Source organism: Gekko japonicus, unplaced genomic scaffold (genome assembly GCF_001447785.1).
Source record: "Gekko japonicus isolate JY-2015 unplaced genomic scaffold, Gekko_japonicus_V1.1 scaffold2107, whole genome shotgun sequence".
NCBI classification, from domain to species: domain Eukaryota; kingdom Metazoa; phylum Chordata; class Lepidosauria; order Squamata; family Gekkonidae; genus Gekko; species Gekko japonicus.
Window position 1 is genome coordinate 67,719 of NW_015168109.1, and position 26,910 is coordinate 94,628.

The 26,910-nt window shown below is 43.1% G+C and overlaps 1 protein-coding gene across 1 annotated transcript in view; it reads left to right on the forward strand.

Moving 5' to 3' along the window:
• The window catches only part of MGAT5B (mannosyl (alpha-1,6-)-glycoprotein beta-1,6-N-acetyl-glucosaminyltransferase, isozyme B), a gene marked incomplete at its 5' end in the record, with an annotated part of 154,185 nt that overhangs the window by 54,029 nt on the left and 73,246 nt on the right, over positions 1-26,910 (forward strand). The window contains 4 exons of the mRNA XM_015414819.1: positions 6,919-7,049; positions 18,812-18,967; positions 25,958-26,104; positions 26,718-26,834. Coding sequence (XP_015270305.1) covers positions 6,919-7,049; positions 18,812-18,967; positions 25,958-26,104; positions 26,718-26,834 — 551 coding nt within the window. The remainder of the gene's footprint in view (positions 1-6,918; positions 7,050-18,811; positions 18,968-25,957; positions 26,105-26,717; positions 26,835-26,910) is intronic.

Sequence of the window (26,910 nt, forward strand, 5' to 3'; positions counted from 1 at the left end):
TCCTCCTGGTAATCCAATTCCCTTCTAACTTGATTTTCCATGTTTTCTTCCCAATGTCGTCTATTCTTGAACTCCTTCAGTTTTATTTCCAAATTATCTGTTCCATGTCCTCTAGTGTTTGGTAGCCAGCAGTCCCCGGGTTTCTTTCCTTCTTTAATTTCTTGCCTCCATTACCTTTCTTTCTCCCTTTTCGCGCTGGGACCAACAAAGTTATTTTTCCCTTTTTAATGTATATAAATGGTTAGATGCGGAGAATATTTAACCAGAAGGTTCGTGATGTCTTACAAGGGTGTGGTAAGCGGAGGGTGGTGGGGTCTGATGGGTGTTGTATTGTTGTTTTATTGTTATATGTTGTCTTCTGTTATATGTTGAAAAAATAAAAAATTATTTAAAACAACAACAACAACAACAACTTTAAAGCTGTCAGCCTTCTGTAGCTCTATCTCTGTAGAGAAACGTTGAGCAGCCTGCAATTCCCTTTCCTGTTCTGCCTCTTGTCCTTGTCCCTCTTGTATGGCTTGTACTTCTTCTTTATGTCCTTTCCCTTCCACTATTTCTTTTACAGCATTTCTTAACACAGTCTCACAAACCACTTTAAACGCCTGTCCAATTTCCTCTACAAATATTTTTTTACATTCTTCCCATGAAAAGTCACTAATTATTATTGTTCCTTCCATTTTTCGCTTCTAGAGCCTCGCTTTTACAAGTCCTTTCTCTCGTGTTCACTGGCAATTTTTAACTCTCCAGAGATAATGATACTCTCCACAGGCAATTTCTTCATCCCCCATTTAACTCGTCATTCATGATTTCCCCTGTACCTTTGTAACGGCCGCTTCTTGCATAAAAGGGGGGGCCAAATCGGGGGGTAGTTCTTCCAACTCCATCTGTCTCTCAATGCAATGTATCTTCCCCAACGACAACAAAAAAGAAAAACTTTAAAAACAAACCGGGTGGCAGCGTCTCACAAGAACACGGCGGCCATGTTCTTTCCCTGCCGATCACTTCGGCGTCGGAGCTTGTTCTGGGCACCTCCCCCGCCCTGCCAGTTGCGGGGAAGGGCCAGAAAAATGCCCCCTGCTCCAGCACCCACCAACGGGGTGCTGGACGAGCTCCCCCGACATGCGGGGGGCCCGAACGATGCGAAAGCGGTGCGAGCGGGGACGGAGCACTCCGGGCTCCCGCCTGCTCGTCGATGCGCCGTACTGGAAGTCTGCAAGTTCTTGTTTCCTTCTAGATTGGTTGTATGTCAATATATTTTATTTGTTGTATTCAAAAGAACTATAATGGTGGTCTGGAATAGCATCATTGACCAAACTGCCTCTAGGAAAGGATAGGTGATTTATTAGGTGATACCCTCAATTTTCTTGGGAACCACCCCCAGCAGGGAGACCCTCCATGTAGGAAGAGGGGGAGACAAAAAGGGGCCCAAAACTCTGCCCTCCTTACAGTCCTTGGTTATATATTCCCTAACTACCTGCTTCAGCCCCACAATAGACTTCAGGTTCCTAGCCATGAAGGCCTCCGGTATACCTGTATAAGGAATCCTGAAACCATTAGTAAAGCCACCTAACAAATACGAATTTTCTACAGGCCAGCCACTTTTTAAACTGAGTCAGGTTGATAGGGCTGGGACCCTTTCCAACACCATGAGAGGAGGTACCACTACCTCCTGGTTGCCTGCCAACACCCTTCTGCTTTGCTCTGGAGCAAGATGTGAAGGCATGAGACCCCTGCATAAGGGGCAATCATACCTGAACTTACGGGGCAATCATGCATGAACAAACTCCTTGTGAAGAGAACTCCCAGCAAAGCAGCTTCGGTTGACCACCCTTACCTCCCCAGGGGTGAGATGCTGTCACCCCAGCAGCCTTTTGCATAATGTGACCACTGTTTGAGTGATCTCCCAAAGAAGGCTTGGTCGGAGCCATCAGATGGAGCCCGAGGTGTTGATGCACCTGGTCCTATGGCAGGGCAGGGTTAACTACCACCCTCATCTGAAATTCCTCCTCATACTGTAACCATGCACCTTCTGAAAATTCAGTATAAGCCCGATAAATGATGTCTATATACTGGAAATAGGGAGCAGTGCTCACAGGGTGAGTCCTAGCAATGACTCCCGCATAGATTAAAAAGCCAGGCAACCAATTAGCCCATGAGCAACCCACACATCATTGCTTCCGACACTCCTTGTCCCGCTCATCGAGAACCTCATCTTTCTTTTTAGTTTCCCTGAATAATAGTGTGAAAACGTCCACAAAATCCCCTTTCAGAATCTTTTCCCTTGTCACCAAGGTCAGATGATCGCCCAGTGGCATGCCTACATCCCACCGAGGCATAGCGCTAAAAGGGACTGAACCAAAGGGGGCTCCAGCAGCAGCCCCATAACCCCAATTACCACAGGAAGGCAGCTGCCCTGGGAGCACTCCACCCACCACCAAAGACCATGTTCCCATAAAAGGGGCAGGCATCACTCACCATTGACCTGGCACTATCAGCGGTGCCCCAGGACTACCACTTGAAAAGGCTTTAGGCGCAGCCGCGCCACCATTCCCAGCCAGACCCCAAGGGCCCCAAGGCCAAACCATTCCCCCAGAAGAAACATCTGACTTACCTGCCCCCTCTGTGGCCACAACACCCACACCAACAGGTGCAGCCTCAGTTGCAGATCCTTGGCCCGATGCCCCTTCACGTGCCATGGCTCCCCGCTTTGTTGCTCCCTGTGGAAGGAGTTGAGGTGGAGGACCCTTCTAAAGCTGAAAGACGGGCCAACACTGACTGGTTAAATTGGGAGGACTGAGACCATCACACTGTCCGAGTCATTTCCACCCTCCCCCATGCAACTGTAACCCCCGTGCATTCTCCAGTGCCTTCAAGTGCTCCAGAATTAACCAGCACTCTTGTTCCGTCTCCTTCTCACACCTTCCCTTTCATCTCAACAGTGTCATGCCAGGATTGCTTCCCCCTGTGTTTTTTTAAAGAATATTTTTGCAAGGAAGGCTCTTGAATAGCTTTAGGCCAGAGCAGGTCAGGAGGCAAGGTTTGGCCATTCTAGAAGCTTTAGTATCAAGCTCTTCTCCTCGTGCTCTTCTCTGGCTTACTTTTACATTGTTCATTTCCAGGATCTTTCCTCACTCACTTGGTAAGTGTTATGCCTTTCAGCATGTAGGACAGATCTCTGCCTTGAGATGCCTGTCTTTTTTTTAAAAAAAGGATACAATGGTGACTGAACTCTAAGCGATGAATTCACTGCTTTGCAGTTCAGGCTGCCTCCCTAATGTGGTGATGTCACTTCTGTGTGACATCATCATGTTGGGGACATCCACTCCCCCTCCAGGGATGCCCCCCAAAATCCCCCACCGGCAGGTGAACAGGGATCTGGCAACCCTACCTTCATTAGTTGGGTGGCTGAAACTGGGAAAATCCACGGAATAAAATCAGCCACGCTTACAATTTTGATGTTTGCCTACTTTTCTGTCAAGACCATGAGCATATTTCATGTTCTTCTAGTAGTGTTGCTGGAACTCCTAATTTTATAAGGATATGTTAGAAAATCACCATTGTGTCCGATGTTTTTTTTAAGACAGTCATGTCAAGTCAGAGATCTGTCCTGCATGCTGAAAGACATAACAGTTACCAAGTGAGTGAGGAAAGATCCTGGAAATAAACAATGTAAAAGTGGGCCAGAGAAGAGAACAGCTTGATACAGAAGCTTCCAGAATGGCCAAACTGTATCGCCTGACCTCCTCCAGCCAATAGCTATTCAAGAGCCTTCCTTGCTGGTCTAGCTGGTTTGCCTCCTTTTCTCTTTTGGCTTGAGCTTGACAGTAGCTCTGGAATCCCCGTCTGTGAATTCAAGGCCTGATGAAAAGGAGTTCACAGAATGAGTCACCACATGATTTGTTACAATGCTGTGACATATAGCCTCATAAGTGCATAAATCTCCCCCTTTCCCAATGCATTCCTTCAATATTTGTCTTGAAGATACCCAGGTGATCATTTATTGAGCTGGAAGCCATTCAAATGATCACTGGGACCGTTCATGTGGCCACTGTGCATGTGGCCTGATGCACTCCCTCTTCCCCATACTTGCTTGGACAGGTTGTCAGAATCATTTGTCTGGATTTATGGATGTGCCATTCCCAAAGCTGATAAAATAAAATGCTGGGAATAGAGCTGAAGGTTTTTCAAGATGGAGGAGACACAAAGGTGCCATGAAGGGAGGAAGTAAAACAAAAATCTCTGCACATTATGCACTATATCACCACCTTGCAATGGAAAGGATACTAGAGACACAAACTGCATGGCACCCTCAAATCAAAGTTGATTTCCAAGGGTTCAGAATGAACAGATTTGCTGCTTCTACTTGACCTTAACCTTGATAAAGATGCCCCAAGGAAAAGCCCACTTAATGGGGCCTGTCATTTTGATTAGCTCTCATACTTTAGTGTCCCATTCCCACTGTTTTGCTCATTACGTTTTCAGGCCGACCTAGCATTTTCCCTTCTCCTTGGCATAGTCAGGGCAAAATACTTGTCACTGACATGGAGATATTTCAAAGTAAGTGTATCTCTTTGGGAGCTGCCAAGATAACCAATCATTCCTCTCCCAGCGAGAAGCAAGGTGACAGAAGGAAGAGTGTGGGATGTGGCATTATGATAAAAAATAACCTCAGAATTAGATTAGCAGTAAGTGGGACTTTCTGAACTGGCTGTTAGGTTAAAAATCCGACACCCCCCCCCCCTTTTGATATATGCAGTTGAACATTTGTAGCTGTGATGGAATGGGGGAGAGGAATGTTAACAAACAGCTGGAGAAATGCACAGAGAAAATGCAAGAGGATTTCTTGAAGATTAAAAAGAGAGAAGGGGAATCATAGCAACCAGAAATCTGGCATCTTCAGGGACATTTGAGTGCTCTAGAGGCCCCTGCTGTATGAGTGAGGATCAGAAGTCTCATTCTAGTTAGGGATAGAACAAAGTTTGAGTCCAGTGGCACCTTTAAGACCAACAAAGTTTTATTCACAGTATAAGTTTACGTGAGCAAGTGCAATTCCTCAGGTACCTGTATCTGAGGAAGTGCGCTTGCACACGAAAACTTATACCATGAATAAAACTTTGTTGGTCTTAAAGGTGTCACTGGACCCCACCTGAATCTCGTTAGGGATGACACAGGGTTCAGTGCTGCTGTTTCACTGGAAATCCAAAATCATACCCGGCAGAAGAAAGTTCTCCTACAATGTGACTTTCCGGTTGCTTCTTGGTGGAGCAATTTTTCCCTTGAGTAAGACTGGCATGGCAAACATGCTGGCACAGCTGTTGCTGTTGTCTCCTGGGTTTCTTCCACAGCTGTTGCATCTCTTTTGTTGCTCCCCAAAAAAACCTATACTACAGCATCTCATTAAACAGGAGTCCAGTAGGACCTTAAAGGCTAACAAAATCTATTCCTGCATATACTTTTCTGAGACAGAGCTGATTTCATCAGATGCATGAAGAGTCCTTCCAAAGCAACTAAATTTATACTCAGAGTTCAAGCAACAGAAAAGTGCATGGAAGTATAGGGAGAAGTTACAAGGAAAACAAGAGCCAGTCAAAGAGTAATCAATCCATTCAGAGTGGGTGAGAACTACTCCCAGCTGTTGATAGATAGGCAGGGTAGGATAAGTATAAAATCTAATTGTGGAAAAGTGTGGGACATGTAAAGCATATTCAGTAGGGCTGTACAGAGACTGTTTGAAAGGTACAGCTGACTTAATTAACATCTGTAGAGGGTGGGTCAAGATGAGACAGTACCAACATTGAGTGAGAAAACCTTATTCTTTATTCAAGGAATCTTGAGGAATTCTAATTCAGCACTTTCACATTGGATTTTCCCTTTGAAGTTCTTTTGAAGGAGAACTTTTAGATCAGCAGCAGCATGTCCTAGAAGATTAAAATGTTCTCCCAGCAGTTTCTGAATATTGTGATTTTTAGACATCATACTTGCAGAATCTCATCTTGGGAACTACACAGACCCCAAATCCTACCTGAGAAAACCCAGGAGAGGAGTTTATGGCTTCCATGAACTCATTGATTCTACTTTTTGAAGATTATTTAGCTTTCTTATGATGAAAGCCCAAGAAATGAAGGAAAGGCAGGAGAACCCCTCAGCATTCAGAAATTACAGTTGTTTGAACATTACTTGGAAATGTGAGGACAGACTGTCACTTTACACATGTAGTTTACTTTTGTTTATAAGCAGCAAACCAATACAATTGCTTGAATGCATTCTCCAAAGCAATCTCACTCTGCAGTGATTAAATTTCTTGAACATTTAGGGCATTGTTGGAAAATGACTTCAGAGAATTATGATGTGATTACATTTCGACTTATTAAAATGGTTGTAACACATTGGAAATTTCCAACCAAGATGTATAGTTTTACAAAATTTAACACTTCTCAGAACAGATGCTATGTTTTTTTTAAATTGCTGTGCCAGCATTGTATGATCCCCTCTACCATATTTCAGTTTTGTTTAATGAGGAGAAATATTTCTGAGTTATTCTGTTATTAAGTCAACCAAACTCTGTAATGAAAGGTGTGAAACATCTCAGAAAACTCATTTCTAAAATTAATGTTACTTGGAAAAACACACAAAGCACTCCCCTTGTGAATTGTTAGAAAATTTGTGCTGTAATCCTGGTGGGATGTGTGAGAGGACAGTGGCATTCTTTCTAGGTAACAACATGGTAGTGAGTCTAGTGGGAGTGCAAAATTCAGTGCAGCTGTAGTGAGGATTCTTGGAATATTCTTAGTGCTCTGGGTGGATTCATTCTGTTGAGAAAGGTTAGTTTGTATTCCTCAGGAAAGAGAGAGAAACCTCTGGGGAACCCCATTAATGCATTAACAAGAGTCAAACTCATGGCTATTTATTTCTCCACAGCTCATACGCCTGATAACTCTTTCATGGGTTTTGTGTCTGAGGAGCTCAACAAGACTGAGAAGCAACTTATTAAATCCAACAAGGCAAACAACATGGCGGTGGTATATGGGAAAGAAGCCAGTATTTGGAAGGTGGGCTACTGATACACAAGCACTCTGTTGTAACAAAATAATGAGTGAAAAGGCATTAATTTTTCAATGGTGCCAAAGGCAGCTATGCATTCTCAACTCTCTGAAGGTTAAGTACATATAGTTACAATATTGCACATATTTACTTGTAAGTCATTGCACTCTGTTGGGCTTGCTTCCAGGTAAATATGTGTAAAAGGTGTCGTTTAAGCAACTAACATCCCTGTGGAGTCTTATTCAGGCCCCAGTCACACGGGTCGGATAATGTGGGGGGGAGGCGTGGCTAATTGCTCTGGTGCAATTAGAGCTGCCAAAACGTGATCCGAAGCGTCGGCGGCAAACCACGGGTCCCGTCCTCCCTGCCTGCACATTAACAAGGGGCCGGAGGAAAACGCAGCACGCCGGTGCGATCACACCGCAGGAGTCCGGAGGCAGCCCGTGGCAAACGGTTTGCCACTACATACAAAGTACTGTTTTTTCATTGCGCTTTTTCGGCGGTATGCCATGGGTTGGCCACGGGTGCGCTCCACTTGCCAGATGTTGTGGTGTGATCGTGCCCCGATAATCCACCTACCACCCGTGGCTCTCCCACAGCAAATTTCGCGTGTGACCAGGGCCTCAGTTAAAGTTTTGGAGGGTAGCCATGTTGGTCTGCAGTAGGAAAGCTAGACTTGAGTCCAGAAGCACCTTCAAGATCAACAAGATTTTCTGGTTTTGATGGGCTGTTCCTGTCTGATCCAGTCTTGCTGTGGCAAGGGAGGGGCATGTACATCTGACCTGGGTTCACTGTGGCCAGGAATGAGATATACCTGTCTGGTGGGCCTTACTGCACTGTGGAATGGGAAGAGATGCACCCACCTAGCCTGGCTATGGGAAATGACTATGGGCTATGTCTCACCACACCCAGCCAGGGAGGGACCCAGCCTTGCCCTGCCTGGCCCCACCCCACCTGGCTGCACAGTTTGGCTGGGCACCTCCTGCTGGGGGCTGGCAGGGTAGGCTCTGTCTCTTTCCTTTTGGGAGTCATGGCCAGGGTGGGCTAGAGCAGGGCCCCTTTTCCAGGGCTGCCCCCCCAATCTGTCCTTGCACATCACATATGCACATACTAAATCTTCAGTCCTTTCTCTAATTTATTTATTTATTTTGATTTCTAGGCCACCCTCCCCACGAATGGGCTCAGGGTAGCTAACATCAGGGCACACATGGCAGTACATTAAAAACAGGATAAAAACAAATAGTTACCAAATTTACAAAATAAAATGCTCCAAGATGGTCCAAGATAGCAGTCTTCCATTTAGTAGATGGTATCAGGAGGATATTTAAACCGGTCTCAGTTCAGTGGCCTCCATGTGCCATAGTGCATAGTTCAAGGTATTATAAGGTGTATGTTCCCACTCTCTATTTTTTCTCCCTCAGGGCTTTTTATTTAGACTAAAAAGGAATGTGAACATTGGCAAGCTCTAACAGGTCACCTCTCCCCTACTCTTCCTTTATCTCTGTTGGATTATTCTTTGCAATATATAATAATGGGTCCAATATACTTATAGCCCCACAAACGTGAATGGCCTTAAAAAAGATGTTTCAGTTGAAGCAAAATGTATCCCCAATCTGAAACCTAATAACAGATTGATACTGTGCTTGGTTTCATGACTGATGTCAATAGACTTTTCCTGTGGATTAGGGTTGCTAGGTTACAGCTCCATGCCCAAAGAGAATTTGCGACTTGTATGTATTGAATCCTAGCTCCCACACACACACACGTCTCATAGCAAAGCACTTTTAAAACTGAGCAGGCTTACAAAAAAAAAAGACTAGATATGGCATGGGGGTCTCTTATTCAGTGCAAAACACCAAAAGTCCTACATAGCTTCTTAGTGTATCTAGGTAGGTCTTTGAATCCTATCCAATACAATGTGTTTACGCAGACTTTTGTGCTTTAAAGTGCTGTAAGAGAGAGGAAAGCTTCCACAAATGACAATAGACACTCATGCTTTTACTTAGTGCTTCAGAGCACTTGTCCTTCAAGCTAAAGGGCAGGCTGGGATGACTAGGCCCCTGAAGGTGTCCCTTGAAGAACCCAAGTAATCATACTACACATAATGCGCTTTATCATAGACGATTATGTTGCGATTTAAAGAGGACTTTTTTCAAAAAGCACTTACGAATACTTACCATCTATGGTACTTTAATTGTCAAGGCATTATCAGTCAGTGCTTCCAAAATAATGATAATGTTCATGTGAGCTTCTAGTCATCTATATATATAAAACTTTATATCAGTCCTACTTCTGATCTTGACAAAAGGACCATATCGTCTGCATAAAGCAGAATGGGAATTTCCTTGCCAGCCAGTATTGGAGCATGATGTGCTGTTTCGTTGATATATGGGATCATGTCATTAATATAAAGATTAACAGGCATCCTTGCTTAACACCCTTTAACAGGGGAATAGTGTTGGTAAGCTGGCCCTCCAACTCACAATGAATTTGAGCGGTAGGACTCTCATATAGTTTGGAGATCAACCAAAGCAACCTTTTATCAACTGAGGTTTTTGCTAGTTTCAGCCAGAGCCAAGAACTAGGAACTGAGTCAAAGACAGCTTTCAGATCCATGAAGGCAACATATAAGTGGCCTCCAGTGTAAGATAAATATTTGTCAGCCAAATGACTCAATACAAGACAGTGGACCATGGTTGAGACACCCTTTCTAAATCCAGCTTGCTCGGGATATAAAATACCTTCTGCTTCTATCCACTTTGATAATTTTTAAAGTAGAGAACCAGCATAGAGTTTATCAATTGATGAAAGCAAACTGATAGGACGATAGTTTGCGGGGTCATTTGTAGAACCTTTTTTATATATTGGGACTATTATGGCATGCCTCCAAGATTCAGGGACAAAACCCGTGATATTAATTGGAGTAAAGAGGGGGGCCAAAAGATTACTCCACCAAGGTCCATTGGTTTTTAATAGATCTACCAATATTAAGTCAGGGCCTGGGGCTTTTCCAGAGCGCCTTTGTTCAATTAGACAGCTGACTGTTTCTGGAAGTACTGGAGGCCAGGGGTAAGTTTGAGGTGGTTGTACCTGATATCTCACAGGATCAAAACTAAAAGGTAAAGCAAAAATATCAGTAAAATGTTGTTCCCAAACTGATGAAGGAATACTTAAGGAAACATTTAATGTCCCCCGGGTACCTCTATTAACCATATTCAAGAAAAGTTGTGGCTCATTATTCTCTATAGCCCTAATAAGGGTATTCCACTCTTCAGTAAGGGCAAGCCATTTTTTGTATTTTACCAGAGCCTTAAACCTTTTTTTCAGGTCCATGAACTCTGTCAGATGGCTTAGCGAGTTGGTGCATTTAAATAATTGAAGGTTAGATCATATTCTTCTGATATATCTTCTACCCTCCCCATCAAGCCAAATATTTTTCTGTTAAATTCTGCAAAGTCTTAAAGGTTTTAAGCAAACTGGTTTTAAGCAAAAAGGTTTTAAGCAAACCTCCTACACCTAACAGGCGGTTGTCTGTCAGATGCAGCAGCGGTTGCAAGGTGCTTCAAGTAATGAGGGAGTCCATCCCAGCAGTAATGCCTTAGTGATCCTGCCAGCCCTGCCTCCACAGTGGCTTCTACTACTCCTCCCTACCATGACGTCAACCCCCCCACTAAGAGATTTCTGAGAAACATGAAACCTAAGGGAGTAAAAAAGGGGCAAAATGGGTTCCCCCAATTGTTTTCCATGTGCCTGGCAGGCTGCTGCCCCCCCCCCCCCCCCACTGGTCAACTGTGGAGTTCAGAGTTCTGAGGTAAAACCTGCCTACTTGCACCCACCTCCCTCTTATTGCTCAGCTGTGGATCTCAATGTTCTGAGGTAAAAACACAGTTAAAAGAGACTGCAGACAGTTGAGGACAGTTACAGTAACCAGCTATTCAAGACTCCTGAATAGACATTTTTCAAAAAAGCCAGCTTGGCAATTGAGTTAATGAATGTTTATGGGGAGATAGTAAAGGACATTTCTAGGAGCCATTTCGATGCATGCCTCCTTCATGAACCTGAAGAAATGTCCACCGCATCACCACTCCCTCACGCCAACTCCCCTCACACCTCTTACTGCCCCCAAGAAAGCTCCTGACAAAATCGTACCAGATACATTAACGCTACAAGGAGGAGGCAACTTAGAAATCTGGCAAAGACATTTGCACATTGTACTCCTGCAGTGCACTGAGCTGCACAGGCCAAGTACCAGCAAGATCACCCTGACGTGCTCAGAACAGCAAGTCTCCATATGAGCAAAACAATCCAGGAACACAAGTAGAGAGGCCATCACTTTCGTGGAAGGTAGCAGGAGTTAACTTAACAGACAACGGCTTCTTAAATGGACAGTTCTATGTGGCCTGCTCCAGAGTGAGCTCATCAAGCAGCCTGGTGATCCTAGCACCTGAGGGCAGAACCACCAATGTGGTTTAGAGAGAGGTCCTTCAGTAGAGGGGGAAAAAAAGAACGTATGTCTCACTTCATTTCTTAAACTACAATAATCTCCATTAGAATTCCTACAACAAATATTACATTTCAAACTTTACATCATCAGTATTATAACTGGATTTACAGAACTTAAATATCGTAGCGAAGCACGGGTATCAGGCTAGTAACATATATTTTACCAGCCTAGAGCATTCTCAGAGCATTTTAGTCAGTCATGATTAATACACAGGAATTGTGCATTTTGATGGGATTTCCAGTTGTAGGTACAGTGAATGGTAAATCTTTTTAAACCATGTATATTTATAGTTTATTATAAAAGAAACAGCCATGCTTCACTGTTTGTCATTTTAATTCTCCAACTTTGGATATCTATTTCCTTTGACAAAACTTAATTCCACTTCATTATTATATGATGAAAGGTTATGATAAATTAATTCCACTTGCATTATTATATGATGAAAAGTTAGGATAAGCCAGCCAGTTTGGTGTAGTGGTTAAGAGCAGTGGACTCTAATCTGAAGAACTGGGTTTGATACCCCACTCCTCCACATGCAGCCATCTGGGTGACCTTGGATCAGTCCCAGTTCTCTCAGAGTTGTTCTCAAAAGAGCAGTCCTCAAAAGAGCTCTCTCAGCCCCACTTAACTCACAAGGTGTCTGTTGTGGGGAGAAGAAGGAGATTGTAAGCAGCTCTGAAACGCCGAATGAAGGGCGGGGTATAAATCCAACTCTTTGTCTTCTTATTATAGAAACTTTCACATTGCCATTTGTTACTCAAAAATGCCATTTTTTTATTACTAGTACTAGAGAACCAATGCCATGCCACAATGGGTTACACATTGAAATCAGATATACAAATGTCATACATCCAAAAGTCAACTACAGACATATCACATATGCAAATACAGGTTGTTGTGTTTTTTTTAAAAAAAATTATCATAAACTCCATGTAGTTATTTTTAAATATACCCAATTTTCCCTATCTTAAACATATCCTTCACCTATGAGCAATTGTCTCTACTTTTCTGTGAGCTTTTGATCTCACTGTTAAAATACATAATTTTAATTACATAATACCTCACAAAGCATTTACTGGCAGATGGAAGGTCACCTGTAAACTAACAGTGATCAGATTCCTTGTAGATAACGAGAGCCCAGCATCTTATCAGATATGGGGGGTGGGGGAGAAGTATCTGAAACAGCGACAGCCTTTGGGGTGTGAAATTAACCTTATAGAAGTCAATTTCCTCATTGAACCCGCTAGGTGCCAGGGACAGATGAAGAGCTTTCCATGCTCAAAACATGTTGGAACCATTTGTTTACATGGAATGAAGAATTTGATTGAGAGGGTTGGTTTGTGAGTTGGTACAGCCCTCTCTGTTTGTTTCTTCTTTGTTTGTGTGTGGTCTGCAGCAACGTTGAACAGGCTAGGCCCAAAAGCACAGCTGCTTCTGGCACACTGTGTAGTCTGATATTTCTTTGACTTGTCTCACCCTGTGACATGCCAAAGACCTACTTGCATATGTAGCAAAACCTAATCCAGTTCAGAGATGGTTTCAGGTTTTGCATTAAGACCTCTGATGTTTTTGGACATCCCCACCCTAGTGAATTCATAGGACCTTTAGAATTTTGCAAGTAAGATGTAGACACCACACCAAAATTGCTTCAATGGGGCTAAGTCCAATCACAAAATGTTGGGAGAGTTACTAAACCAAGCATCCTCCTAACGGGTGCCCCCACAGGAACAAAAGGGATGCCTCTTGGGTTCTTCTGAAGCACCTTCTGCTTCAGTGAAATGGAGGAAAGCCAAGACTGACTTTTTGATTTAGGAAAGAAGCAAGTGGGTGCCAGGAAATACTTCAGTGGGTGCTATGAAGCTTACACACAGCATGATGGGGAGCACTACATTGATGGTTTGGGCCTGTGTACCATATCATACCGCTTATGCTTCTACAGCATGAAACATAGCAATCATTCTGGGCTTCATTTCAGAGCTTTAAGTAGCCATTCTACAACCCAAGCCAGAGACCTCTGTGAAGAAGGGGGAGGAGGAGACTGGATTTATATCCCACCCTTCACTATCTGAAGGAGTCTTAGAGTGGCTTACAATCTCTTTTCCCTTCCCCTCCCCACAACAGACACCCTGTGAGGTAGGTGGGGCTGGGAGAGCTCTTTTGAGAACTGCTCCTGAGAGAACAGCTCTGAAAGATCTTGTAACTTTACCCAAGGTCACACCAGCAGCTGCATGTGGAGGAGTGGGGAATCAAACCTGGTTCTCCCAGATTAGAGTCCATGTTCCTAACCACTACACCAAACTGGCTCATGAAGTCCAGACATGGAAATGCTGGTCCACCATCAACTTTCCATAGGCAAACTGTGAAGTTCCTCCCTCCCCCTTCCATCACACTGCTTAACCAGTCTGATTCACAGTCATCCATTTGATAAGTCAATCCAATAATTGAAGGACAATGTCAGGCTCACATGCTTTAGTGGCTTTATCTGTCAACCGCAATCTGTTCCCTCCGGGGCAGAGCACTAAAGGGAACCAAGCTAAAAGGAGCTGCAGGAACAGCCCCATAACCCCAACTTGCCCAAGCAGGCAGTTGCCTTGGGACCATTCCACCCACCTCCAATGGCTAGGTCCCTGCAATAGGAGGAGGCAGTGACGGGTGCAGACCCAACTGTGCTGCTTGTTTGGGTACTAGATGCTGCCATGCCACTAAAGGAGCCCATGATCCCCAAGGCCAGGCAGTTCCCCCAGGAGAATTGTCAGACTTACCAGTCCCCTACATGGCCGCAACAGCCATGCCAATTGGTATGGCCTGCGAAGCAGACCCCCCTGGCCCAAAGATCCCTCCTATGCAGCGGCTCCCTGCTGAAGCCCCACATCCTCAGCCCCCACCGAAAGAGTTGAAGTGGATGACCCCTCTAAAGCTGAAAGATGAGCCAACGCCGCTTGATTAAATTGTGAAGATCGAGCCCGATGGACAGACCATGGACTTTGGACCCTCCCCGGAGAGACCATAACCCCACGTGTATTTTCTAACACCTCCAAACGCTCCAAAATCAAACAGCGTTCTTGATCCTCATCATCAGACAAGGAGTGAGTTTCAGGAACTGGTCTTGATGCAGCCTTGGCTGCCTGTTGAGAGTCCTTGGCGGGACCCTTTCCCTTTCCCAAAGCCATCGCAGCCTAAAGAAAAAAATGCATGGCAAAATGGCACCCCCGCATGTGGCTGCATGACCACACCACAAAACCATCCACCAAAAACTGCCAACTGAAATCCAGCCCAAGACTAACCAAATCAAATGACAGTAAGCCCAAATAGATTGGGTGGGGGGATCCAAAGGGAAAGTGTGTGTGTGTGTGTGTGTGTGTGTGTGTGTGTGTGTGTGTGTGTGAACGGGGGGGAAATGTGAAAACAGTCCCCAAAATCAAGGGAACAAAGTCTGTCAAAGAAGACTATGCACTTGACCCTAGTTCCAGCACTGAACTAACTCCCTTGTAACCCTGAAACCCCCACAAGCAGACTACATCCAACACCGATTGCAAACAAACTGTCCAATGAGGGGAAATGTTGCACTAATAAGCACCAAGTTCTTCCCCTCACCAAATACTCGTATGGGTGGGAATCGTCCAGAACAAGTCTCCCTCTTTCCAAGCATGCAAAGTAGGCCCTCCATCCTTATGCAGCTCATTGGGCCACCGTCTGTTAGGGCTGTATTATGTGTCGAAATTTTCTGAATTATCTGACATGATTACCTTTGTGAAAACTTCACCAAAACATCCTGCTTTGTTTAGACACTTTCAGATGTCAGAGAACATAAATCGGAGACAATTTTGCCCCACTGGGTGGACTGTTAGAGCAAATTCCTTACAGTCAGTGGCTTCAAATTATAGGGAGTTGATTCAGTTCTTTGAGAATGTATCTTCTGTGGAGAGAAGAGATTCTGGGGCAAAAGCAGATGGATATGCACAAAGGCTGTTGAGATTTGCTTCTTACTTCATGCTACAGTTATTGCTGCTTGTGTTTGGTCATTTGGACACATTAAACACAGCTCTTAAAAAAATTAATCTACAGTTCCATCAAGCAGAACTTCTTGCTTCTGCAAAGGAGAGTACAAAACAACAGTGGAATAACTTTGAACAGTTCTGGTCACAGACAGTCATGACAGCAGATGACTTAGATTTAGAGAGTCCTACTGTTCCTAGATGCAGAAAGCCTGCACGGTGTGTTGATGCTGGGTGTGATCCTCACCAGTTCCAATCTCGTAAGGATTTAGACAGGAAAATATTTTATGAAATCATTGATAATATCTACAGCAGTTTACACAGTCGCTTGCCTTCAGATGTGCCCCAACACATGAGCAAAATTGAAAAGTTTGCCATAGGGGAGGATGATAGTATACACATTCTAAACTTTTACAAAACCGACTTGGATGCTGCCCAACTATAGCTTCATCAGGATATGTTTTTGGATATTGCAAGGGAGTCGAAAGTTAAACTTTAGCTCTTCATGATGTGATTGATCTGTTCAGTAGAGAACAAGGAAAATGTCTCCATCAGCCATATATGTTTTCTCCGGCACCTCAGAAAGGTCATTCTCATACTTTCATAGAATAAATACCTTTCTATGGTCAATCATGAGACAGGCAAGGCTCTATCGCATGGCTCTTCTTCATGGACATAAACAGACCTCTCAGGAAATTGATCTTAGTGTTATAGCTAATGAGTTCGTTCAAAGAACATCAATTAGAACAAACACATTCAGTGTCATTTAAGTACAGGGTTTTAAAAATTATGTCTTAACAAGTGGGTTGTACTTAGATAAGGCAATCTGTATAGGTTTGCCACTAATCATACCAACACATGCCAACTACCGGGGTTGGGGGGGTGAAGGGAAATTGGAAAGGATAGATGGGATATGGCAGGAGAGGATGCTTGTGGGAGCATGAGAAGGGGTAATAGGAGATTAGGAGAATATTTGATTTCATTGTAATCTAAAAATGTTAATAAAGAAATTGTTTGCATTGTTAATTAAAAGTTAAAGCTGTATTTCAGCTGTCTGAAGATCCTTTGTTGAAACCAAATATGTTTTACAAGTTGGACCTAAAGAGAAGAAAACTATGCACAGGAATGCAGTTATTTCCCATAAACTTAATTATGTGGTTTCATTAATAATTTGTCTTGAATTTCTGTGTTTTTAAGGTGGAGTTTTTAAGTAGTGTGCTAAGAAAGCAAGGTATATAAAATCTTAGGTGGCATAGTTGTGCATTTCCTTTGGGGTCATGGGTATGAGCACTGGTCTGAATTGCCCCAAAATGTGTTTGTAGTCACTTATAGGATATGAGTTTGAAGTGAGGAGAAGACGATTGCTACTACTCTGAACTTGCTCAGAAACTGAGTGCACAGCAACTGATTTGTATTCTGCCCTGGCTCAGATACTTCAACCATGCATTTACCAAATGAAAGCATCTGTGATGCCATAATTTAGTAAATTTCAGTACTAAGTCACCCTTATGAATAAGGCAGAAACAAGACTCCTATACACTGAACACCCAAGAAAACTTTTAAAAATGTTCTCTTACAGGCTTTTCTGTGTTGCCTTTCTTAGTGTCAAATCTGAGGACATTAGTTTGTCCTATGCACGTGGTATGTATGTTTGCAGATCTTAAAGTGACTATGTTAAAAGCGAATTTCAAAAACAGGACACAGTAGGAGATCGCTGAGATATCACTGTAACCAATGGCCAATTCCCACCTTTTCCTAGTATTACGTATTGGGATTGAATCATCCCTGATTGAATCACCCTAGAGATTGGCTGATTGAATCACCCTGATTGATTCACCCTCCTGCTACTTTCAGAAAGAGAAGATGGTTGTGAAAGATGGAGAGGTGAGTGCTGGTGATGTATCTAACACATCCAGCATTGGCCGTAACAGAAAAAGAACAAACAGGGAAAATGATACATTCTGAAAAGTAAGCAGTGACAGAGCTTTCATCATAACAACCATAAAACAATTCATGGTATAGGATTTAGCAAAGGCTGATTCTGTTCTTTAGAAGATGCTTTTATCTAGCTGAAGGCTTCTCAGAATAAGCTAACATCCACATAATTTGGTCAATAGCAATCTTGTTCTGAGAGACAGGGTTTCCTGTGAGTGTAGGGTTTCCTGTAAGTGTAGGTCTATGTTATAGGGGAAAGTAGCATAATATGTATTTATGTACAGCTTCTTTTCAGTGCTTCACATATATTTTCACAGTGCTCCTTGCAACATCCGTGTAAAGGAATGCCAGTGTTATTACCTTAGTGTTAAAAATAGGCTGCTCAGACTGAATAGGCTGAATCTGCATCTGCTGTGTAAAGCTGTTTCGGTCTGCTGTGGCACTGTTGTATATGGTTCCCCTTTGCATTGCATTTTGGCTCAGGATAAAAGCCAGCTGTCTGCATCAGACTTCACCATGGCAACCGTGGGGGCGTGGGAGGGAGAGCGTGTGAGGGGGGAGGCCTCCTGGGGCACTGGCAGGGCACTGTGCTGTGAGGAGGAAACAGCACCCATGACCCTCCGCAGAAAGTATAGGGGGGTGACCTGGTGGTGGGGGAAGTGTAGGGGGGCCAGAGGGGGGCTGGAAAGTGAATGAGCTGGGTAAAAAACATGAAACACCCAGTGGTTGCCAGGCAGGGGATTTTGGGGACTGCCCCATGGTTCAGGGGTCGGTGTGCTTCTAGCCCACCAACAGAAAAATATGATCACAGAAGAATGTTCCCTGGCTGCTTTTAAGCATAGATGACTGGGGGGGGGGGGGATTAGATATATTCTTGGAGTTATGGCTCACAGTAGCTCGAACATGGGGTAGAACAATTGGACCAGCTTTAAACCAAATCCAGATAACACGGTGAGACGCCATAGTGACCTCGGAGTTACCACTAGAGGGCAATAAAATTATGTAGACAGGCAATGCTGAGATGAAACAATAGGAATACGGATGCGAGATAAGATGCAGACAGAAGTTTGTGAAATGATGTGGGATTGTCAGCACAGCAGCCAGAAAGACCAATACAGATTGGACCATAGTGGCTTGCTTAACACTGACCTGTGAGTCTGTAGCTGGCCAGTGTGCTGGCCAGTCTCCCACAGTCTGTACCAGGAGCCTGTAATTACATGTTAGCTTCTAATCTTGGGTCAGGGAAAGTTAACATTTGAATGAACTGTAAGAGCATGCAAGTTTTCTCCTTTCAGAATCTGAACCAGTGAACCCCCTTTTTTCTTTGTTTTCCCAGGGCAAAGAGAAATTTCTTGCTATCCTTAACAAGTACATGGAGATCCATGGCACTGTTTATTATGAAACACAGCGTCCACATGAAGTCCCATCTTTTGTAAAGAATCATGGTCTTCTGCCACAACACGAGTTCCAGCAACTGCTTAGGAAAGCCAAGGTATTTGTTTATCATAGGCAAAAAGATCTTTGTTTCAAAACAGGTAGATAGGAAGGATTTGTTGGGGTGTTGCCATGAGAACCATTTGTGCAGATATTCTTAATTTGGTGTGGTAGCTACTGGTGGGGAGCATGGTATAGCCTGATCTAATCAGATCTTGGAAGCTAAACAGGGTTGGTCCTTCGAAGGGAGAACACGAAGGAAGGCTCTGAAGAGTAAGGGAATGGCAAACCACTTCTGCTTCTCACTTGCCCTGAAAGTCCCTTGCTGGGGTTGCTGTAAATCAGTTGTGACTTGATGGCACTTTACACACACACACACACACAGAACTACTGGCGACTGGCTGGCTGGTTCTAACATAAAGCTTCATTTCTTGCTGTGTGAACCCATGGACCAGTTATAGTAATCAAACCAGTTACGTGATTTTTTGTTCTTCTGCTGCCAGAACTTAGAATTGGGGAGAATGAGGTGCAAATCCCCACTCAGCCATGAAGCTCACAAAGGCTATGATCACACACTAAATAATCCACTCTCAATCCACTTTCAATGCACTTTCCAACTGGCTTTTACTGTGTGAACTGGCAAAATCCAGTTGGAAAGTGCATTGAAAGTGGTGCTGACTGCCATAGTCCTAAAATTGGTGCAATGCATGTATCCCTGCTACTTTACGCTGATGACACAGTGTTGTTGTTCCACTCCAGAGTGGGACTAAGATGTCTATTGACCCATTGTGTAGCATTTTTTACTACTAATAAGCTTCAGTGAAACCACGAGAAGTCAAAAATCTTAGTCTTTTCAAAAAAGTGGAGATCTTACAATTGGGTCATCGCTGGAAAAAAGATAGAGCAAGTCAAACATCTTAAATATTTAGGTATTTATTTTCAATATAATGTGACTTAGTCTACCCAACATAAGTATGTAATGAAATCAGCTGACATTAGTGCATCAGCTATGACACTTTTTTTATGGCAGAGGTAATCAATTTGTGCCAGCTGCCATAACATTTTTCAAGGCCAAAGTGACCTCACAATTATTATATGGCACCCCGCTTTGGATTGGAGCCTCTGAACATGTGTCAGCAAGCTGTCATGTTTGATCCATTGTATATAGGCTTCACCTGTCAGGACCTCTTACCCTGCATTGCTTTCTGTATTAACTCATATGTTGATAGTTGTTGCCTAGTGACCCTTGCGCATGCTCATAAACGGCAAGCTTGTTAGCGAAACGCAAAAACACTTCAAGGACAGGTGGGAGATAAGGAAGATCGCTTTTGTCTACTGCTATCTCTCAGAGCCTGGGAACTACGATGTTTTGGAATATCCAGACCGTTATGATTCCCATTACTTTGGCGCTGTTCTTCCCGGGCGGGAAAGTATCTCATTGGTATAGAGTCTGTTTGAACTTTGTTCATGTTACCTGCTTGATGTATTGTACGCCATTCTAAACAGAAACCTTGTTAGTGAAACATCCGTTAATAAAGTCATCCTCGTGACTGAGAAGTGACTGACGTTGATCAATGGTACCCTCACAACATGCTACTAAACGGATCCAATCCAAAATCCTGCGAAAAATTTTGGGTATGCCGAAATGTGATTCATATGCAGTTATCTGCTTGGAAACTGGCATGTGTCTAATCGAAACTTGTGCATGGCTTATGACTGTCAAATTCTGGCTACGCTTGCATTACAACCTCAAACCTGGGAGCTTTATCTCTCAAATGCTCTCCAAATCCAATATGTCAAACTGGTCAGCATATATTGAGGGGGAAATTAAAGCAATGGGTTTGTGTAAAGAATCACTGTCTATGCTGACTTTCACTGCTACATTTCATCAAATTAAAAACCGAATTGCTAGACACTGAATGTCAGAAGTTATTCAGTCAGGCCAACAAAACCTGCTCCCCACTGAGTTTTGAGATTCCCCGTATTACTAGGAAAATGGTCCCATATCTGTCTTCTCTGCAGGTGCCACAGCAGCGCAGAACATTTTCCCTTGCCAGATGTAATGCCATGCCTTCTGCTATTTTTGTGGCAGATTCAATAAGATAGCCTACTTAGCCAGATACTGCCCTTGTAATCAAAAATGTGTTGAGTCAATCACCCATGTTCTTCTTTATTGTCACCTGTATACAGATTTACGTTATATGCATTTACATTCTGTTCTAGTTAGGATGAGGGACTGTTCTGATGCATTTAAGGTTTATAGACTTTTGAATGATTTCTCATCTAATGTCACCGAGAACATGGCTAAGTTTCTTTACGGTGCTATAAAGGTACACCAAGGGATCTCACAGAAATAATCTTATATTTACACTAATGTGTATGTATGTGGCGGTTTTAACTTACCTTTTAAACTGTATTAACTTGTATCAATTTTTTCCATGCCAATAAAGGCTACTTAACGTGGATTATTTAGTGTGTGTGATCACAGCCTGACCCTGGTCCAGTCAATATTGCCCAACCTAACCTAATACTCCTAATAAGATGGTGATCAAAATATACAGATAGACAGATATGTAGGATTGTTGTCCGCCTTGAACTCTGAATCTAAGAATGTTTGCTTGGAAATACTTACACAGCTGATATTTTTCTATTGTCTACATTACCATTGTATGACCTGATGTATTATGTTATGGCCTATGGCTAAGACAATAAACTTATACTACTTACACTGAATTCAAGGGGATTTTCTCCCAAATGCAGCCTTGTAGTACAAGCCAGTAGATGCTTATGCTGAAATAAGTTGCATTGTGCTCAATGAGACTTACTCCCAGGTAAACGTGCAGCCTTACACTGCAGTCCTAAACAGAGTTACATCCACCTAAGCCCATTGACTTCAGTGGATTATGCCTCTCTTTAGGATTGCAGCCCAATTAATTAAATGCTTGCGGGGGGAGGGTGGGGTATAAATGGAATTAATTAATAAAATAAATAAATAAATATGCTGCTTTTCCAAAATAAACTCAAAGCAGTTACTTGGCATTCCCAAAGTGCACTGTACATTAGCCATCTGTCTTCTACTCTACTTTTTTGGGGGAGGTACTCCTGCAACTCTCTGCTCCATTAGCCTTCCCAGTGATCCAGAGGGGCCTGTTTGGTGTAGTGGTTAAGAGCACGGACTCTAATCTGGGAGCACTGGGTTTGATTCCCCACTCCTCCACATGCAGCCAGCTGGCATGATCTTGGGTCAGCTACAAGTTCTTTCAGAGCTGTACGCTCGAGCAGTCCTTGAAAGAGCTCTCTCAGGGGAGAGGAAGGAAAGGAGATTGTAAGCTGCTCTGAGACTCCAAATGAAGGGCGGGGTATAAATCCAATCTCCTCTTCTCTTCTGTCCCCATCAGTGCTTTTGTCTGGACTTTTCCAGCAAAATGAATTTTTTCCCAGTGTGTCCCTTATGCGTTACTAAGGAAGTTTCCTGCTTTCCTGTTCTGATCATTTGCTAAGCAGGCTAATAGCCCATTCCACACTTGGTAATATAGGGTTGATGAAGCCACTGTGTATGTGTGAAAATAGTATAATAGAATTAGAAGGGAACAAGTGGGGACCCGCAAGAAACTTAGAGGAGCAACTATCCCTTTCCCCCCACCTCTGCTTCTCCCCCTCTTCCCCTACTTCTCTCACACTCTTTCTTCTTCCTGCCACCCCTTTTCTTACTCTCCCTCTCTCTCCCTTCCATGCCTGTCACTTCCTTTCTGTCTGCACCTCATCACTAGTGGGGGGGGGACCTGGATTTTAAAAAGGTTGAATTCCATTTTAGTGCAGAACTGCTTGGAGGACACCACAGTGAACATGGATTAATTAATTAATTAATTAATGGAGAGTGATTTCAGCTAAGCATACCTTTATTTAGTTCAGGACAAGACAACTGACCGGCTCGCAGGCCGGTTTATATATGTTCAGAAAACCCGCCACCAAGCATACCTAAACACACCCCCTACTCCCGATAGGCTATTTACAGTAACCGGGCGACCATTGGTCTCCCGGCTGGGAAGCTAGCCCTTTTGATTGGGCCGGCTAGGATCCTCCGGATCCTTTGTCTTTCGACTGAAGCTAACATAGGAATTGTGCCTGGCCAGCCCGGGCAAGTCCGGGCATGTCAGGCTGAATACATTACAAGTTCCTCTTAGGGTTGCCAGCTCCATTCCTGGAGATTTGGGGGTGGAGCCTTGGAAGGATGAGGTTTGAGCTTGGAAGTGATCTCAGCAGAGTATATCCTATATATATATGTAGCCATGCTGTTGACGACTCACCAACTCTCCCATTGGCCACTGGGGAAGCTGCCTTGGTGTCCTATTGGCCTGTCCCACTGGCTCCTCCATTCTTACAACTCCACTTTTAATGCATTGCACCTTGAGAGTTGTAGTTCTCAGCTGGCCTTACTGCAACCATAACAAAGGGAATTAGAACTACATCTCCCAAGTTGGGAGTCCCAAGAGGCTGTTGGGCATTAACAGGGAGTCAGTTAAACTGTTTTTTAAACAATTTTTTATTTTCATAACAAATAAACATAAAATTGGGGTACAATATTTCAATCTTTCTTTTCCTCTATTAAACTACCTCATACATTAACTAAATCTATATCATTTTCCCACTTACTGTTATCATATAATATTTGCAAATATATAGGTATACAGTTTCTTTTATTTTACTAATATAGATTTTGTCTAAACATATTGTTAAATTCTTTCTTTGGATATATAAAAAGGCATAATTCTTTATTTTTTTCTGGATATTAATGTAATGGTCTTACTCCATTAACAATCTCAGAAATTCCCTCAGAAATTTCCCATCTCTTTTGTCGCTTTCCTCTTCTTCTTGATTTTCTGGTTTGTCCTCTTAAGTTTTATTTATTTATTTTTATTTATTTATTTTTGAGATTTCTATGCCGCCCTACCCAATGGCTCAGGGCAGCTAACAACAAGTTTAAAAATTAAGTGCAATAAAACACTATTACACATATAATAAAATCTGGTGCTACAAAAGCCTACATAGAAATACACAAAACACAGCTACCCACATTTAACAGCTAGTATTCTTAAAAGCGAGAGCGCCAGGAGCAGTATTTCAGAGTGCAGTCGGGCAACGTCTGCTCCCCAAGATGCGATAGATGGATAATATCGTCGCGGTGGTGGTATGGCAACGGCGACGGCTCCTACCCAAAGGCCTGGTGGAAGAGCTCCGTCTTGCAGGCCCTGCGGAACTGCATGAGGTCCCGCAGGGCCCGGATCTCCTCCGGGAGCTCATTCCACCAGTCAGGAGAGTGCAGAAATCTTCTGAGTATAAAGATCTGTACTCAGTCTTTAGAATAGTTTGTGGATCCAAGTGTTGGTTTCTTTTGTCTCTCTGAGGTGACATGTGACTCCTTATTTTGGCAATTTCATCACCGATGGTTCTTTTATAAAGTCTCTGATGAACATTTGTGGAAGTTTTGTTTCTCTTTATAGACACAAAGTACTGGGGGGGGCAAACATTTTTTTGCCCACAGACACTCACAGATCCATTCACAGATCTTTCTTACATCCAATCTCAGATATAATCTCAGCTATAATCACCTAGTACTTATGCATCTTGAGTCTAAATGGTCCTTCCTGACAACAACCTCCACCCCCCACCCTATAAGTAATGGTTGAGGAAGTCGTGTTCCTCTGTATCTGAGGAAGTGTGCTCATACACGAAAGCTTATACTTTGTTGGTTTTATACTATGAATAAAACTTTGTTGGTCTTAAAGGTGCCACTGGACTCAAACTTTGTTTTGCTACTTCAGACCAGCACGGTTACTCCACCAGAAATCCTAGCCTTATGGCAAAGTGCCCTGAATGTTACAACTTATTGCCCCTAGTTGGCCAATCAATTGAAGAGTGATTTCAGTTCTCATACAACCCTACTGGATGGAGGAATTCTACAGAGAAACTGCAGGGCCGTCTTAAATGAAAGTAATGTGTGTGTGAACAGGGGATGGGGTAAGTGAAGGCAGGTTAGAAAAAGGCTTTTTCATTTCCCTTAGATTTAACCAAGCCATACAGAAACTATTAAAAGTGAGCCTTTAGTAAAGCAAATAAATGGATATACTGAAACAGGCAAAATATTACCCCCTGCAGACAGATCGTAATGCAAGTTTTTATAGGTAGCTTTTATATTCATCCCTACATGTTGCTGCCTGGAAAGCTTTCCACTGGTTGTCATGTGGAAGCATGTTGCTAAAAATAGCCGTGAAAACCCCACATAGCCATGTGCCTCTCTGCATATCAGGAAATCCACTGGAGAGAGAACATGTGTATAGCAACATGAGAGAAGGCACCCTTAGTTTCCTGAGAATCCCAGCTTTCATATTAAAATGTGAGTCATTTTACAGGCCTCATGGTTGCAGAGATAAAGTTTGGAATGCATGACAGAAAGGTGCCAATGAAAGGACACAAGAAACCAGAATCCCCAATTCATTACTTTCAACTGCCACAATTTCTAAATCTTTATATAATAGGGTTCTTCCCCGCCCTTCTCCTGGAGGCTAATTCATGAAGGCAACAATGTCTCTGAATAAGAAAACTGTCAAATAATGCAGCCAACATATTCACATACTATAATCTGATATCTGGTGTATTCATGAAAATTATATGCAAATTGTTGATTAGTACCTGCTAATATATGCAGATCAGGAGAGGCTATCTGACTGGTGTGACAGATCGAATGTAGCTTTCTGTGCTGGAAGAAATTCTCCACTGCTGGGCTAGCAGCAAGTGAGAATGGGGTTTAAGGGCAAAGGAAAAGCTTGGTGGACCATTAACGTCTGGTGCTAGTGAACAACATTAAATTCTGTCCCCCAGAGAAAGTGGGGTGGTCAATAACCAAGGGTTGTTTCTCCAGGACACACTTACAGCACCTTCAAGTTCTGTACAGCCTAAAGCAAATAACTGAGTGGAATAGTAAGGAAGTAAGTGGTGTGAGCCTATAGTTGTGAAGGATCACTGAAATGTCTCCATTTGCTTTCTGCAGCTCTTCATTGGGTTTGGTTTCCCTTATGAAGGCCCTGCCCCTTTGGAAGCAATTGCCAATGGGTGTATTTTTCTGCAGTCCCGTTTCAACCCATCCCACAGTTCACTCAATCACGAATTCTTCAGAGGGAAGCCCACATCGAGAGAGGCAAGTCTGATTTGCAACTGTCCAACCAAGGTCTCAGAAATGGATCTGGGCCTCATTTGCTCATGTCTTCACCTGAATATTTCTAGGGTGTACAGCCGTACTCCGTCAGTCTATTTTGGGAATGAACTCTCAGTTATAAGGCTCAAATCTCTGGGTTGTCATGGAAAGTCTGAACGGACAAGGGAAACTGTTATTTCTAAGGCTCAGTTCCCCATCTATAAAAACAGTAAAAATAGCGTGCAAAACCAAGTTATTTTGAGGATGAATGAGCATCTAGCTAAATGAAGATTGCTTCATATGTTGCTTTTCTCATATACAATAATATTCAGTATTCGTATGCACTTTGAAATGTGCATAGATTTGTGAATGAAGATGGGGTACATGTCTATGTTACAGAAAACTGTTTCGGTCCTGAGATTGAGATTGAACTGGAATATTTCATCCATAACTTGGAAATGTTGTATCTGGACTGGCCCTTTTTCTCTGTGAAACAGTATTACATAGAGTTTCCTTTCTGCCCTTGCTGAAATTCAGTGTTCTGTGCTTTCTGAAAAACTTGTTTGTGGCTCCCCCTGCAGGAAATGTTTAGTAATACTCCTTTCTGCATTTTTAGGTCTCGTCCCAGCATCCCTATGCACAAGATTTCATAGGGAAACCCCACGTGTGGACAGTAGACTATAATAATTCCGATGAGTTTGAAGCTGCTATCAAAGCCATCATGAGAACCAAGGTAATTGCTTGCTAAACCTGGTGAAAAGTTCTTTGTCAGGGAAATTGAGCCTGTGTTTCTATGTTTTGCAAAACAC